Source organism: Gouania willdenowi, chromosome 4, assembly GCF_900634775.1.
Source record: "Gouania willdenowi chromosome 4, fGouWil2.1, whole genome shotgun sequence".
In the NCBI taxonomy this organism is placed as follows: Eukaryota; Metazoa; Chordata; class Actinopteri; order Blenniiformes; family Gobiesocidae; genus Gouania; species Gouania willdenowi.
In genome coordinates, this window is record NC_041047.1 from 37644150 (window position 1) to 37662672 (window position 18523).

Consider the following 18523-nt stretch of genomic DNA (forward strand, 5'->3'; position numbering starts at 1 on the left):
CACATACATGTGATGCAGGACCATCCCATCTGTGTGTACAGCACTTACAGCCTGATGGGAATCCAACAGGAACAACACAAGTATGTGATATGATGCAAAGCAAAGGCTCCTGAGTTCAGCATGAATTCCACTCCAGTCGTTTCTTTGTCTTCAAAGCAACGCCTGAAGTTCTTCATAAAGAACAACGACACTTGCTTAAACACTTCCAGATGCTACATGAGATGGTATTAGACGATGAAACATAATTTAGTGTTGGGGTTTGAGCTCCATTTAGTGTCAGCGTGTTCCGACACTAATCCTGCTGTGAGACGGGAGACTTTCAGCCTTTTGTGGCCACTGCTCATCTCTCATTAGCAGCCGTGTGGGAGGTTCATACATGGTGTACATCCCTGCTTTCACCCAACACTGGGTCCTGCTTCTTGTTTTTCTCCCAGTATCAGATGGCGCTCTGGCTGACCTCTTGGCTCTGCTAGCCATGCTATTGGTCTCTGTGTTTCCCCACAGCGACCATGTTCTCACCACATCATGCTGGTGCATAGGGGAAGGCTGTGGCCGGACAATTTACTAAGCCCCATGTTGTGCCAAACAAAACTTCCTTTGCTGTTTTTACAGCAAAGCCCTGAAATTATGGCTTTTTATACAGTGCTAAACCATGTGATGTTGCTTTGTCACTATCCCATACCGCGCTCTGCTCGCATGCAGAGAGATGAGCACAGTTCACTGCTAAGTTCATCAAACACAGGACTCATAAATCACACCTATGAGCTCTGAAAGGTAAGGAGCCAACGCATCAGAAACAAAACCAGTGGATTACTAAAATAAAAGTTGTTTTTTTGTTTGGTTTAGTCACTGAACCTCCAACGTGAGGTTTGGAAAAGACTGATGTGCTTTAAACAGCTCTCAGTAGCTGTGACTCCATTACAGATTTTTGCAAAATAAAAGCCATATTTCTAAATGTCAACAAAGTATAGTTGTGCTTTGAACGTGTTTCCATGACAGGTTTTTTTGGAGCCTCGAAACTCTTGTGAAATCTCATCCCACGAGACCAAACCTCCTTATAACACTCCTCATACCTTTGTTGTTTCATGTCTAATGCGGCACTAATCATTTTAAAGTATAATAGAAATGTCTCCGTTGGGGTGGTGTGTAGCTCAGTGGGTTGAGCGCCCGCCCCATGTACGGAGGCTGTAGTTCCTCACCTGCAGCCGGTCCAGGTTCGATTCCCGGCCTGGGACCCTTTGCTGCGTGTCATTCCCTGCTCTCTCTGATCCCTTTCCTGTCAAGCAACTGTCATATAAAGGCCACTAGAGCCCAAAAAATCCTTAAAAAAAAAAAAAGAAATGTCTCTGTTTCTTCTTCTTTTTACACGTACCACACCATTTTTTTCTTGAAGAGAAGTGGTCATGTGACCAGGTGCCTCACGCTCTGTGACGTGTATTTGCAGAAAAAGTGTTTTCATCGAGCTTTTGCGATACATTTCAATATTGAAACATCATAGATCAATAAATCACGATCATTTAGTCGAAAAAATGTAAGAAGTTGAAATTCCTGCTCAAAAGTTTGTTTGATGCATTCGTCTGCAGGACTCCACATCCCACAATGCAATGCAAAAACTTCTCCGACAATGTAAATAAGTACAGTAAAGATCAAAACAAACGTCTTTATGATCTTCAAAATGATCTTGCATTTATTGATGTATGAGGCCCATACTTTGTCTTTATCTGGTAGAAGAAAATATTGTCCCCAGCTGCTTTAAATAAAGACTTTTTTAAAAACTTTTTTTAAGTCAGTAAAGAAAATGTCAATAACCTTTAAGAACCTTGAAGAATTTTGGAAAAATGTTTCTTGAATATGTATTGTCTGTGTTGTTGCTGTCTGTTAGTCGGCCGATATGTAACGTTATCTAAAAAATGTTTTTAAGAAAAAAAAAAAAGTAGTTTAATGCAAGGAAGGTTTTTAGAAAATTAGATACTTTTTTAAAGAGAACATTGTTGTTTCTGCTTGATAGCATTTTTAAGCTTTTTGCATGTTCATTTGTTTGTAAAGGAATGTTGTTGTTTTTTTAAATATTGCACAAAACAAAGCAAAAACCAATTAAAATAAAATGTCAAATATGCACCATCTTTAAGTTTTAAACTGCGATGTGTCAAAGTGAATTGTGTTTTACTGAAGTCAATCATCAAGTGTTTTTATAATACTTTAAAGAAAGAGGTCTAAAACCCAACAATGGTTGTTCAGTACTTCATTGATGGTCTACAGGTATGTTCAAACCTTTGATGGATCTATACATTGTGTAGTGAGTTCACCAGCTCATCTATGGGGCAGATTGTGAAGTTGCACATGGTAAGATAAACAGCAACATTTAGCAACAAATGATGTTTAAAAAACTTATGTTAATTGTTTAAATGTTACTTTTGACCATATTTACAGCAATTTTTGGGAAATTTGTGATAATTACTTTTCTTAGATTAATATAAAGTCAGTATTAAATCTAAATGTTAAATCTAAATGCCACAGATGAAACTAAATATTTAGCTAATCTGCAAATACATGAAGAGCATCAATCCGCGGTCTATTTAGACTTTAGAGTGATTGCGCTCCACATTAAGATTTAATAGTCAGATTTAACATTTAGCATTTAGATTTAACATTTTTATTTAAATGTAACACTTAGATATAACATTGAGATTTAAATGTAAGATTTAGATAAAACATTTACATTTCAATTTAATATTTAACATTTGGATTTAACATATACTGTATATATTTTTACGAGAAAAGTAACTATCCCAAATTTCTCATACAGTGCTGTAAATCTGATCAAAAGCAACATAAAAAAAATTACATATGCTTTTTAAACGTGGTTTGTTCCTAAATTTTGCGAAAAGTAGCTGTTTATTTTAGCATGTTCAACTTCGCAATCGGCGCCCCATACTCATTTCAGGACTTACTCTGCAGTTGGCAGACGTGTGTGAGTTCAGGGATGGAAAGCATTCCCCCCCGGTGTGATGACTTTGCAGGTGTATGTGCAGCAGACATATGTACTTACACAGAGGAAACATAGCGTGTCATAGCGACATGTGAAGTGCAAACATCCGTTATGGGTCACATGCCTGCGTTTGCCACCTCTCCTCTAACCCGGCCTAATGCTATAAACTGTGGTTTCATCGGATGCCGAGAAAATGTGGCGCTCTGCTCTTGTTTTTACGTTCAGGTGCTGAGTTTCCATCTGTTTCTTCTTCAGGTCAACAACAACGGTGTGGTGTCTTTCCTGAGGGAGGTGTCCCAGTTCACGCCCGTGGCTTTTCCCATCGCCGGAGACAGACGGGTGGTGGCTCCATTCTGGGCCGATGTTGACAACCGGCGTGCAGGGAGGGTGTTCTTCAGGGAGAGCCAGGAGCCGTCTGTCCTGGGGAGGGCCTCAGGTGAAGTCAGGACCTACTTTTCAGAGTTCCCCAACTTCAACGCAACATGGGTCCTCATCTCCACATGGCATGACGTCACTTTCTTTGGAGGCAACTCTCACACCCCGGTATAACCCTATCCTCAACTTTACCGTTCAACTACCACCATGTGTTTGTAGTACTTACAAATATGATTTTATATATTGTTTGTTCTAAAATGTTTGAAAATGTACTTATTAGAAGATCAATGCCTAACAAAACACAATATTATGCACCATATTCATTTAATTCACTTAAAAATGGGACCACTTTACAGTTTTAGAGCCTGTGTTCCCCCATCATGAAATCATGTGATTGATGATGTCACACGGCCCCACTGCCTGTAAACATCCCATTGTTTTCTATTGGAGTGAAACATTCAGCCTGATTTTTACATTATTTTACAGCTTTTTAGATCATTTAATAGCTTTTTAGATCATTTTACAGCTTTTTAGATCATTTTACAGCTTTTTAGATCATTTAATAGCTTTTTCAGTCAAAATAACAACTTGTGATCCACCCAAATCTAATTCAATGATAAGATTTTTCAGTCTGTACTTGAGATAATAAAGCTTACAGTAGAGCAATATTGGAAAATGAGTTAACAGTAATACGTTTGTAGGAGTAATACATTTGAAAAGTAATTATTATATAAAAATAGAAGTTGCATTTTAGGAAGGGGACATTTTTATCCAAAAACCTCAAAAAGGTATTTTGAAATAAAATAATTAATGATCCTTCTGGATAATTGATTAGTTGCTAAGCAGCACTGAAAAAAATAAAAACTAAATTGAAAATTTCAGGTACTAAATCATCACTTCCTAATGTTAGATGTCTGAAAAGAGGAAATGTTCCTTCAAAATAAAAGCAGCAGATCTTTTTATCCATGACCCTGAAAATGGATCTGTGACTTAGTTTTAAATACCTACCCATGAGTTAAGAACCCATGGTGTAAAGGTAAATGAACAGTAATGTATGTTCAAACTTATTCTAGCTATTTCATCAATAAATATCCTCGGGGACAAATCACCCTGAAGTATATTTATTTTATTTTTGGTATGTTTTAGACATGTTTTCATCCTAAGTGCATCAAAGTCAACTCTATTTAAGGGGGTTTTATGTGTTTATGACTTGTCACTTCGCTAGTGAAAGAGCTAATTTAGCCGTGTCGTTCTATGTTAGGAGTTTATAATCAGTGTGTGTAATCACACCAGTGTCATGACAGGTTACGCCTGTAAAACATTTAGGTCAATAGGTCAGTTCACCATCAATCAAAGCCGACATAACAACATATATGAATATATCGTACACAAACCAGCCAGTTAACATTCAGATGCCAACTGACAAGAACAGAAATCAACCAAAATGCTATGAAGTATTTTTAAAAGAGTGTAACAAACAGTGCATGTACTCATTATATCTTAGGTTAGTGCACCATACACTGTCCACGTTTACATGGGAGCTTTAATTCCTTTTTAAAGCGGAATACAAATTAATTCCTCTTTAATCTGACCTTGTAAACACTTTATTCCTAATGCTAATTTAATTCCGAATTAAAGTTAATTCCGCGTTAGGTGGCTGGTTTATTCCATCTTTAATTCTGAATTAAATAATTCCTCTTTCTTGTAAACAGTTAACAATACTTAAAGCTGCTTTTTGCATCATGTTCTCCCCCTGTCCAATCAGATCCTTCCCAACCCCCAGACCTAAAGCAGAATTATCTAAAGCCGAATAAACCTGTTTTGCATGTAAACCTCAGTTCAGGAATTACTATTTCCATGTAAGCATGAAGCCGAACACTTTAATTCCGAATGATTTAATTTGGAATAAGTAATTCTGATTAAAAAAACATCATGTAACCGTGGCCATTGACATAAGAAAGCACCAAATGTTAATCATTCTTACACAAATTGTCCCACATTTTCATCAACCATTGTGGTGATGGTTTTGATGAATGAGACGGAGTCCAGCTTTAGGGTTGCTGGTCAGATACAGACACATGGTTTATTTTTACTGTAATTGAGTTGCTTTTATGGGTACTTGTACTTATTTGAGTACATTTCTAAATTAGTGATTTTACTTGTACCTAAGTATGTTTTAAAAGAAGTAAAGTAACATTTCTGCACCCAACCGTTACTAAGTAAATTATTATTTTTTGTTTTAAAATGATCAACAGACATTGTGAAACTACAAAAATGAAATGACCAAACAACAATCAAATGCTTCACATCATAGCCGACCAATCAGATTAAACGTAAGGCACAGCACCAAAACAGCATTAAATGGAGGTTATTTTCTCTTGGGTTCAGGTTGGGGTTTCTAGGTATTATGTTGTTACCCACGTGGCACATTTGGCATGACACTGTTTTAGAGTTCATAAATGTAGCTACACTTAAAGCCTGAGAATTTATTTATATTTAATTAAATTCATTTGTGTTATTTTATTTGAAAAAGAATTGTACATTTTGACAAATCTTTTATTTTATACAGATGCTTTTGTGGAAATTAAATTAGTGACAATTGTGCAAGATTTAATCTCTTCCTTTTTAAGTTTATGCATGAGATGTTTACTGTATGTAAGGGAACAGTGGTGGGATTTATTACCAAAAATAAACATGGGGGGTGACAGTAACTAGTAACTTTTACTTTAAGCACTATTTAAGTGAACTACTTTGTACTTGTATTTGAGTATTTTATGTATGACTTACTTGTACTTGTATCTGGCCTGACCAGGAATTCCATATCAACCATGAAGTATCTTAATGTAATTAAAGTATTGCCATGAGTTATTTTTGAAAGTGAACCTTTGGATAAGAATCAAAGATATTTGTCAGTTATATATTTGTCAAAACTGTTAGTCCTGTGTTTTTAGTGTGATGAGGTTCAAATAAAGAAGATGTTTGATGTGTAACATGTCAAGTCTACATACTGTATGTCATGTGTCTCCATCAGTCTGATCAGGACTTTTCAACGCATAGACAAATGTTTGACCCAACGTCTTGCTCCTGTGTGCAGATAAATACTTTCCAAGCAGTCCTTATTACAGACGGGGAGCTCTCCTTCACTGTTTTCCAATACAGCAACATCACCTGGACAACAGGGATGCACGCCAGCAGTGGAGGCAATGCTGCTGGACTGGGAGGGATCGCAGCACAGGTGAGTCCTCATGGTCTGCCTTTGATCTGCCTTTGATCAATCTATAAAGGACCATATGCCTGGTTCTCCTTTAATATCTTCCCAGCAGAGGTGACAAGTAACAAAGTACAAATACTTTGTTACTGTACTCAAGTAGTGTTTTTTTTTTTACTCCTTACTTTTTTAAACAAATATCTATACATTATACTCCTTACATTTTAAAAATGAACTCGTTACTTTGAAGACCTTTGAAGATGACATCACAAAGTAAAAAGACGCAGAACTACTCATTTTCAGACCAAAAAGGACACGTCTCCATTCCAGAAACCTGGAGAACATGATTCTTTTGAGGCTAAATGTAGAACTTTGGTAGTTTGAGCTTTTTTCTGTTTATGGTTAACATTTTCAAGTTTTTAAAACGTTTAACTCAAAGCTGATCTGGGGTTCATTGAGCAATTTGCATTTTTTTTTACCTTAAAACATTTTATTTACAAATTTTCTCTAAAATGAGTGCTAAATTCTCCAGGTGTTCAAAGGTAACATTTAAGTTGTTTAAAAACCCTGTTTCATTATAGAAGGGACATTTGTTTTACTTTTTATTTTCATACTTAAGTACATTAAGTAGCATTTACTTTTTTACTTTTACTCAAGTAAGGGAGCAGCTTTAATACATTTACTTTTACCAGAGTGTTTTTTTATTCAAGTATCTATACTTTTACGTGAGTACTGAAGACTAGTACTTTTGCCACCACTGCTTCTCAGGCAGGTTTCAATGCTGGCGACGGCAAACGTTACTTTAACATCCCTGGCTCTCGAACAACTGAGGTGGTCAACATAGAGGAGACCACCAATGTGGGCTACCCAGGCCGATGGGTGTTCCGTATTGATCACGCTAATGTGGAAGTGGGCGGCTGCAATGACTCCGGTGAGACTCTTTGAGTTTTACTTAAAGTTTTTACTTGAAGTTTTACTGATGTTGTTGTTGTTGTTGGTTGTTCTTCAGCTTCAGTGTGTCCACACCTGCGTCCGTGCCTCAATGGAGGACAGTGTATAGACGACTGTATTACAGGCAACCCCTCCTTCACTTGCTCTTGCTTGGCCGGCTTCTCTGGTCGACGTTGCCAGATTGGTGAGTCAGGATTTACAGCCTTTGAGCTTCACACTGTGAATGACCCTCTGTGTACTTTGAATCCATTACAGAAAAACAATGTCAGCTTTTTAGAAATATACCAGATTCCACTTTAACTGCTAAAAAGACACCTGGACTTGGACCTGAGTTCAATCGCTGCGTCCTTGGACACGACCTTGTTAAAGAAATCCGGCCAGCTGTTTTACAGCTAACTTAAAATGTTTTCTCCAATGTTCTTATTTCTTCCTGCTGCTGTAGACGTAAACGAGTGTGCCTCACACCCTTGCCAGAATGGAGGGACTTGTAACGACCAGATTAATGGTTTCATCTGTCTCTGTCCACCTGGATACACTGGGCTTCATTGTGAAACAGGTACAACCGATTCATTCACTTTTACTGTACATACACTCATCTATAACAGCAACAACACCACCACCTTCGCCTTCCATAAGTTTGAGTGTTCAGTGAAAAGATTAGTTTGAACATCAGACTGAAGAGAACGTCACACTATAATAACATCAAAACAAAATGGTTACTTAAATAAATGCCTTTTAAAAATCCAAGTCACTGGTTACTGAGTAGATATGTGCAGAATGTGGGGTGTGATGCCTTCAAGAAACTAACAATCATTTTTTTAACAACTTGAGCCCATTATTGCTTATTTTTTACCCTTTTTCTACAACGACACCAAACTTGCCATATTTTAACCTATTTTCAACACTTTTTCTTGGCATATTTTTGCTCCTTTTAATGTATTTTTTCTACATTACTCATTTCTGCCAACTGTTGGACACAGCACTGATCTGCTGTTCTTGAAGTTCATTAAGGTGAAGCTCTGTGAATCTTTCTTGATTAATTGATGTTGTAACATTAGCGTTAGCATCAGTTAGCTCACTGATTGGAAATCTTTTTCAGTGTCTTATATTTCGACACTTGCAAACACTGGAACATCAGTTCATCTTATTTCTACTCAGAAATCCCTCTGAACACTTATTTTAGGCCTCGTTCACCTGACAAAGAAACATCTGATTTACAGATATTTAAAATAATTTTGGATTCATCTGTGGCTTTTGAATACAAAGATTTTATTTCAAGAATTGAGTTAAATTAATTTGTCAAATTTTTTGAGATTTTTCCATTTTGTGCTTTGAAAGAGTTGCTCCTTGTTTTTGTCTGTCAAATGTATTTAAAAGAAAACCAAAATCAAAGAGAGAGAGATTTTTAACTGTTTTTAGATTTGGTACATTCTGGTTTCGGCCATTTTTGCTTATTTTTTCCCTTTTTCTGCCACGACACCAGACCTGCCATATTTTAACCTATTTTCATCACTTTTTCTTACCATATTTTTGCTCCTTTAAGCGTATTTTTGTTACATTACTCCCATTTCTGCCTCTTCTCCATCAAATTTCAATAAATTTTCTGCACATTTTTTCCACTTTTAAGTCATTTTCGGCACTTTTCCCACCTATTGTTGTATATGTTGACCCATTATTGTCACTTTTAAACAATTTTCACCATATTTCATGCTTATTTTTTGTAAATTTAACGACATTTATGATTTGCCATGCCCATTATTTGCCAGTTTAAATACATTTTCCAACTAATTGTTCCAATATTGACACTTTGAACCTTTTTACCATTTATTCTGTCTGTTTTTGTCCATTCTAATTTGCTACCTTTAACCAATTTCTGTGGTTTTTAAAATCCCATTTCACCACTTTTTCCACCGTTTTTGGTCACTTTAAACCCATTTTATTTCTGATTAAAACAAGAATTTCCATCTTTAAGATGAATATATGCTTTGGCCCAAATAATAATGCAATTCCTGGATAACAGTGGATATTATTCAGATGAATAAATAAATGTGGTTATCACAGATTCATAGAACAATGGACCATCATTTTACTGACTTTATAGATGGACCCCAAAAATGTCTCCCCTTTATTCCCCCTTATAGATGGTCCTGTCTCCACATGACATCAATGTTCAGAATGTTGAGAACCACTGCTGTAGAAGAATGTAAAGATGTTTGGAGTTACAGTTTGTATTTAAGAAGTGTTTTCCTTTCATTTGTACCGTTATTTATTTCTATGTTTATGGTGTTCCCTGTGATACGACGTCACTCCATGAGACGTTAAATGTTGTCCACGGAAAGTCACAAAATCAACATCCACCATGGTTTTGGCACAACTACAGTAGAAATGTGTTGTGAAGTCACTTAGTCAGCGTTTTCGGGGTCACACTGGCATCGGTCGTGGATGAGAACAACTTTTGGATGAAATACAGTTACAGTGCAGAACGTGTTAGGGATCATCACAAGCAGCTTTAGGCTGGAGGAAGACGGAAGCTTCTGTTAATTAGTTTTATTTGGCTTTGTGTGTTAAAAAAGTGACTAACTTTATAAACCAATCTGCTTTAACTATAGTTCTACAGGAAGACAGCCAAAATAAAGCCTGAAGGGACTGAGTTCAGGTTGATTTATTTTTGCCCCGTAATGCACCTTTGACTCATAAAACTGTGGTCCTCTGTCCGTGTGAGGAAACGCATCAGAGCTCTTCTAATACCTTTCACAGCCAGCAGCACATTCCAGCAGCGTGAGAGGAGCATTGTGCTGCATCTAATAATCAGCTGAGTAAACATTAAGTGTGTGTGTGTGTGTGTGTGTGTGTGTGTGTGTGTGTGTGTGTGTGTGTGTGTGTGTGTGTGTGTGTGTGTGTGTGTGTGTGTGTGTGTGTGTGTGTGTGTGTGTGTGTGTGTGTGTGTGTGTGTGTGTGTGTGTGTGTGTGTGTGTGCGTGTGTTGCAGACATTGACGAGTGCAGAAACAGGCCGTGCAGAAACAACGCGTCGTGTGTACAAGGCGAGGGCGCCTTCACGTGCACGTGCGAGCCCGGCTACGTTGGCGTCCTGTGTGAGACAGGTGAGCAGGGGAAACGTTCTCTGCTGTTTTGGCAGATATTTAAGATAAACATCAATAGAGTCACAAACAATTCAATTTGTGCACTTATTCAGTTTTAAAACCAAAATAACAAATAAAACAGTGTGGTTCTTTTGTTTTACTGACTTAAAACTAAAACAGAAATACAGAAAAATCAAAAACCAGATGAGCAGCATTTTTCTGTTTTAAAATTAAATCTTGTTGATCAGAATCAGAATCAGAATCAGAATCAGAATCAGAATCATCTTTATTCGCCAAGTTTATGTTGTACACACGAGGAATTTGACTCGGTCAACTGTGCTCTCTCCAATAGTGAAAACATTCAATAATAAACAATCAACTAGAAAAGATGATAATAAGTATAAACATAAGTATAAATATAAACAGTAGTTAGACTAGAATGTGCAAACTCGATAAAATAACAAGATAATAATAATAATAATAATAATAATAATAATAATAATAATAATAATAATAATAGTATAAAAATAAATAAATAAATAAATAAATAAAAAATAAAAATAAAATTTTTAAAAAAAAAAAATAAGATAAAAAGAAGGAAAATAATAGAAAAGAAAGATAATAATAAAATATAATAATAATAAAAGGAAAATAGTGCAGTAGAGCATTGATAAGTAGTGCAGGAGAACATTTAAATTAAAGGTATGTACATGAACATTCTCAGTGTCAGATTGATCCAGGGTTGTTATGTTTGGTTCCAGGGTTTTTTCACAGAACCAGGTCTGACACTCTTTGACTGTTTAGTGTTGATCAGAGTGACAGCCTGGGGGAAGAAACTGTTTTTATGGCGGGAAGTTTTGGCGTACAGTGATCTGTAGCGTCTGCCGGAGGGGAGGAGTTTAAACAGATTGTGTGCAGGGTGAGAGGGGTCTGCAGTTATGTTACCTGCCCGTTTTCTGACCCTGGACAGGTATAAGTCTTGGATGGAGGGCAGATCAACACCAATGATCTTTTCTGCAGTCCTGACTATCCTTTGTAGTCTGTGTCTGTCTAGTTTGGTTGAAGATCCAAACCAGACAGTGATGGAGGTGCACAGAACAGACTGAATGATGGAGGTGTAGAACATTATCAGCAGCTCCTGGGGCAGGTTGAACTTCCTCAGCTGACGCAGGAAGTACATCCTCTGCTGTGCCTTTTTCCTGGTTGAGTCTATGTGGGAGGTCCACTTCAGGTCCTGTGAGATTGTGGATCCCAAGAACCTGAAGGAGTCCACGGTAGCCAATTCCCTATTTAAAATGGTAAGGGGGGGGAGTGGGGGGGGATTTCTCCTGAAGTCCACTGTCATCTCCACAGTCTTGAACGGGTTCAGTTCCAGATGGTTCTGACTGCACCAAAGAGCCAGCTGTTCCACCTCCCGTCTGAAGGCAGACTCGTCCCCATCCCTGATGAGACCGATGACGGTGGTGTCATCTGCAAACTTCAGGAGTTTCACAGAGGGGTCCCCTGAGGTGCAGTCATTGGTGTAGAGGGAGAATAGCAGTGGGGAGAGAACACACCCCTGGGGGGCGCCAGTGCTGAGTGACCGGGTGCCAGATGTGATGCTTCCCAGCCTTACTTGCTGCTTCCTGTCAGTCAGGAAGTTGGTGATCCACTGACAGGTGGAGGCCGGCACTGTGAGCTGGGTGAGTTTCTGGTGAAGGATGTCCGGGATGATGGTGTTGAACGCAGAGCTGAAATCCACAAACAGGATCCTAGCGTAGGTCCCTGGGAAGTCGAAGTGATGCAGGATGTAGTTCAGTCCAATGTTGACTGCATCCTCGACAGACCTGTTTGCCCGATAGGCAAACTCCAGGGGGTCCAGCAGGGGTCTGTGATCTTCTTCAGGTGGCTCAGAACCAGCCTCTCAAAGGACTTCATGACTACAGACGTCAGAGCAATGGGTCGATAGTCATTAAGTCCTGTGATGGCAGGTTTCTTGGGGACTGGGATGATGCTGGAGCTTTTGAAGCAGGAAGGTACTTCACACAGCTCCAGTGATGTGTTGAAGATCCGTGTGAAGATGGGGGCCAGCTGCTCAGCACAGGCTTTCAGGCAGGAAGGAGACACTCCGTCTGATATTTGGATATTTACAGGGAAACTAGGATGAGAGGATGAGAGCTTAATGTTTTAAGCTCACCACACAGAGAGGACCCACAGATGGGGGAGGAATTTTAGTAATATGTTAAAGGCACACTGTGTAACTTTTGGCCACTAGGGGCGCTAGACTGGTGACTTTCACGCATGCGCCCCTAGTGGCCACGTGCGCCGCAGCACAAACAGTCAGTCGGGCCAGCCTCCCTTCGTCTTTTGATTGTGTAAACAAACATTAGTTGAACTGTAACTTTGGGATAAGGATTGGTTCTAAGGGCGGGGCTCGCGCCGCAGCTACAGTCTATGGACTGGAGGAGTAGCCGCCACCGCCGCACTCTTCTCCCCGTTGCCGCAGACCCTCTTCGCCGAGGGTCAGCGCGGTGGCTGGGGTCGGGCGATCTTGATTAGAACATAAACTGAAAATACAAAGGTCAGTTTTGGTCACACATCAGGCGTTAGATGACTGGAAATTATAAATAGTGTAGAAATTAATCTATTCAAGAGGCACGAAATACTGTTTCATTCCACTTATTTACAAAATTAGATTCTTTAAAATGTGTGTTATCACTCTTATAATAATAATTAAATATGTTAAAAAAGGGAGATAAAAATAAGTACGGTAAATAAATATGCTTATGAGAGGAAGGGGGGAGGGGTTGTCACCAACATCAATCACTATGGTTAATTCTGTGAAAGTCATCAATGTTCATCCCAAATTAGAAAATATTTGGATGAAAGATTTTCAAGATACACAAACTCTAAGAACTGTGCACGGAAACAAGGCTGCGTGTCACAACAGCAAACAGGTAAATATGATTATGGTTCTTACCTGACCCATAGACATATATTAATGTGACCCAATGTGACCTGGTTATGTTCCACGATGTGCGTGCAGAAAAGTAGAGGCGTGGCTTCTGGTAGATTGGCAGAGGCAGTGGGAGGAAGTGAGGCTGTTTAGGGCGGGACATCGAGACGGTTCTCAGAAACTCTGGATATCAGCTTTAAACGTACAATTTTCATAATATTTTGTCACAGTGCTGAACACATATTGCACGCTTTGGTGTTCCTCTGGGGTTTAGTTGTGTACAACTCTTTGGGGTGACCCATATGTGACCCTACATCTCCACACCTGCAGGTGCAGAGTTAGTTGATACATGACATGTTTGTTAGAGGTAAAGGGGGCGGTCCCCAACATCAATCACTATGGTTCATCCTGTGAGAGACGTAAATGTTCAACTCAAATTAGAAAAGATTTGGTTGAAAGATTTCCAAGATACACAAACTCTAAAACTGGAAGTTTGACCTGATGGTGGCGCTACAGGAAAGGTCAAAGGTCATATTATCACCACAACCATTAGGATTCATACTCTAGTGCTCATTAATGTGGTCAGTAAATTTAAGACGATTTGGTTGAAAACTATTCATGATATATTAATGGTAATTTAAAAGTTCGTCCTGTAACGCGCTAGTCTAACTAATTACTTTTTACGCCGTTACAACGCCGTTATCGTTACTGAACGTTAAATATGGTGCGTTACATGTATTTATTGAATAAACTGTTATCTGAAAGCATCCCTGGCTTCATACGCAGCTGTAGTGAGGAGGTGGGTTAAAAACAAGGTGACAGATTATGATTGGCTGCGTCATGTGTCATGGTAGCCAATCAGAGCCAGTGTTTTTACACATGTGCCAGCACACACACACACACACACACACACACACACACACTACAGACTTGATGAATCAGCAGAGATGGTGAGCGTGGAGCAGTCTGATGACGATACAAACACTACTTTATATTAATTGTGATCAAAGACAAGAACGTACATGTGAAGTGTTCATTATATCCAGGAGTGAAGACTTTGTCCACATCCGTTGTAAACTACTCAGATTTAATGAAGCACCTCACGACACACGCGTCTAAAAAATCTGAATTATTTGACATATAGAAACTTTTTTTTTTTTAACAGTAACGCAAATAGTTACTTTCCTTGGTAATGAGTTACTTTTATTATAGAGTAATTCAGTTACTAACGCAGTTACTTTTTGGAACAAGTAGTGAGTAACTATAACTAATTACTTTTTGAAAGTAACGTTCCCAACACTGTTTGTTAATAAATCACACACGTCTGTGTTTTTCAGACATAAACGAGTGTGAGTCCCAGCCCTGTCTGAATGGAGCTCAGTGCACGGACCAGGTGAACGGCTTCACGTGCACATGTCCCTCGGCTTTCACTGGAACCTTCTGTGATACAGGTGAACCATCACAGCTTTACTGTGTGCACGCAACACGCTAATGTTATTGTCAGCAACTCAAGTGATTGTTTTTAAAAGAGTAAATAATCTTATTTACAGACACAAACCTTCTGACAATACGTCTTATCTTATAATAAAAATCTTTTTGGTAACAGGTTCATGTAAAGTAGTGTTGTAGTACTTCAGAACACACTTTAAAGGTGTTGTAAATGTCACACTAACGTACTACTCATACTAAGTTAAACATCAAAATGAGTATGTAGTGTGTTCACATTAGATAAGTGAGAAATACCAGGATGTATACTATATGACGGACATTTTTTAAGCATGCACGGTGGGCACACTAGTCATACTCAACCGTCCCATGATGCATTGCGAGAGGAATGTGAAATGGTCCTGGGACCAACCTCATGCTAAAAATCAAGCATCCTTTTTTAAAAATAAAAGCATCTCTTCTTGTCTTCCATTAGTTTTTCACACTTTTGTAAATAGGGCTCTTGTTTTGAAGTTAACAGGAAGTTTAGGAATCTACGAAAATCTCTGAAATGTGTGAATGAAATGTGTTTACGTGAGTTTTATGGATCTACTGAGCACATGTTGATATTATACTTGCTCACTTTCTCACTTCAAATGTTTTCAGAACTTTCAAAGTAAAGGTGAAGAATTAACAAATGTATTCATTATATACATTTAGCCTCAGTGTGATTCAGGTTTTTAACTCTGTAGGTTCCAAATGCATCTTGGGAAACTTGGAAGTATACTTCAGTGGGAACGCTCATCATCCTAATCATACGTATAATGTATAGACAGTATATACTCATTGAGTTTGTAGTGTGTAGTACATAAGTGTGACATTTGGACTTGGTTCCGGAGCATTCTGGTTTCTTTATTTTGAAGTCTAATGGTTTGCTCAAACATTTAGTTTGTGTTTGGTTAACTGTTGAGTTCTTTAGTTAGTGATACATGCTTTCACATCTCTGAAACATCAGAAAACTCTCCAATAACTCAAGATAAAGTGCCTACATTTGTCACTAGTGTCTATGAAGAACAAAGTCACTAAGAGCTCCACAGTTGGAGCGTTCACCAGGAAAACCCGTAACAAATGATAGTTTTGAAACAGGGAGGAGAGGGGGGAGCTTGGTTGTTTCTATACACGTCTCATAATTCTACATACTGCAACTTTAACAAGCTATGTCATTGAGAATAAGTTATCGTTTGCAATGACGACCTAGAAGCAGTTAGGGTTTAGGAACTTGCTCACTCTTCCACTGTGGATTTGAACCAATGAGCCTTTGGTTACAAACCTACATCCTTAACCATCAGGCCACCACTCCCCTGATACATACGCAGACATCTCTCTGCTCATAGTTACATGATTTCTGTCATTTTTATTCGTTCTCAAAAAACAAAACCTGCAATTTCTACAAAATAATTCCCCAAATTACATAGAAGATTTTGAGATATGAATTCTAGGACTTCTTGAATGAGATCCTGGAGTTACTAATATCTGTGACTTCATATTTTACAAGTAGGATATCTTAAGTGAATTATAGACATTTTTAACAACATTTTTCTTTTTTTATCACACAAAATTGTGTATTTTTCTGTTCCTACCAACTTGAGATCAAAATAGGTATTTGGCCCCTATTTGGCTTAGGGCCCTTCATGTGATGAGTTGGTATTGATTGATTTTGTGTTTAGAATTCACCTTAAATTAGTAATTTTCAGCCTTTTTTGACACTTGTCTTTAAGATGAATGAAACAGAGCAGTGTTTAAATCCCATTCTCCCTCTCCACCTCCTAGAGTTGCTCATTCCTTCGACTGAGGCAGGAAACAAAACAGGTAAAAGCAACCTGAGCTCAGTCTTTGTATCATATGTTTGATTTCTTTATTTTTAAAACAGCTCTTTCTTTTTCTCTCCTTCAGATTCGTGTGAGGATGATAATTGTGAGAATCACCAGATCTGCGAACATTCTGCCTCAGGAAGCCAGAATTGTACGTGTGCTCCAGGATTCCACGGCCACAAGTGTGAAGGTATTGTTCTCCGTTTCCCACTGACAGCAGGTAGCGAGCAGACTTTGGACAGCAGTCGTGTTATCCCGCAGGAATGTTGGATCCACGCCCAGGGAGAAGTTGCTGTAATGACGGATTATTGTAATCATCAGAACCGACGCCGTAGTTTACTACAGGAACCAGTCGCTTGATCTCGCAAATAATGGTTTTACAGCTCATTTTTATTAGTTTACCAACAAGAGGAAGTGCTTTGTCTAGACTTCAAAAAGCTTCTTTATGCGTCTAAAGCCGCTCTTTGGTATTCAGGTCATGGAGAAATATGCAGCTCCCTCTGTGCTAGTTGTTTGTCTGGAAAACAGCCATTGACACTACTATGGGCTCCTGCAGCTGCTGCTTACATAACAGCTTTAAACAGCACTAATGTACATCTGCCTCTCATACCTCTAGTTATATTTGGTGCTATGGGTGGGAGGGGGTCATTTAGCATTGGCTTCAAGGTAGTCGCGTCACTCCAACGAGATCACTCTTGAATAATATGTAGTGTAACACATTATTATGGAAATACTTATAATTAAATGACAGTTTTTTAACTAAATACTTGGTTGGTTACTTGCGAGGAGGAAGTAAACTTCTGCTACATGTGTGTTTGCATGCTTAAATCACTTTAGGTCAATCACTATACACAGCGTGTACACATTATTATTCATTTTAAATAGAAAGAAAACAATGCAATTCTGCAACACAACAAACCATTGAATGCGCTATAATACAATATAACACCTACTGGCAAATTTTATTCAAATTATTCCACAAAGTTGTACTCACATATTTTACCATTTATTTATTATTTATATGTGGAAGTGTAAACCAGGGCACATTAATGTTTTCCACAAAAAATCTGTGGCCCTCAAGCTCAAACTGCTCCGTATTTGGCCCCTGAACTAAAATTAGTTTGACACCCCTCCTCTACAGCAGGGGTTCTCAACCTTGGGGTTACGAGAAACTGGGAGGGGGTCGCCAGATGCTTTCAAGAAACAAAGGATAATTTCAGAACAATTTTTGCTTTTTTTTGCCATTTTTCTGCAACTACACCAAACTCACCATATTGTAACCTATTTTCATCACTTTTTCTTACCATATTTTTGCTCCTTTTAATGAATTTTTTCTACATTACTCCCATTTTCTGCCACTTCTCCATCACATTTCAATGCATTTTCTGCACATTTTTTTCCACTTTCAAGACATTTTCAGCACTTATAAACCCTTTTCACCCCTTATCCGCCTAACGTTGCATATGTTGACTCATTATTGTCACTTTTAATTTATTTTCACAATATTTCACGCTTATCTTTGCAATTTTAACCACATTCACAATTTGTCATGCCCATTATTTGCCAGTTTAAAGTAATTGTTCCTATTTTTTAAATTACATTACCTCCCCATCTCTGCCACTTTTAAGCTAATTTTGACATTTTGAATCCTTTTCATCATTTTGTTTTTACCAAATTTTAAGCAATTT

General features: G+C 38.2%; 1 protein-coding gene across 2 annotated transcripts in view; it reads left to right on the top strand.

The window, feature by feature from the left end:
- The window catches only part of sned1 (sushi, nidogen and EGF-like domains 1), an 84113-nt gene that overhangs the window by 15920 nt on the left and 49670 nt on the right, over positions 1-18523 (top strand). For both annotated transcript variants that reach the window (XM_028444762.1, XM_028444763.1), the window contains 9 exons: positions 3245-3532; positions 6459-6599; positions 7341-7503; positions 7582-7707; positions 7966-8079; positions 10512-10625; positions 14877-14990; positions 16795-16833; positions 16918-17025. In XM_028444762.1, coding sequence (XP_028300563.1) covers positions 3245-3532; positions 6459-6599; positions 7341-7503; positions 7582-7707; positions 7966-8079; positions 10512-10625; positions 14877-14990; positions 16795-16833; positions 16918-17025 — 1207 coding nt within the window. The remainder of the gene's footprint in view (positions 1-3244; positions 3533-6458; positions 6600-7340; positions 7504-7581; positions 7708-7965; positions 8080-10511; positions 10626-14876; positions 14991-16794; positions 16834-16917; positions 17026-18523) is intronic.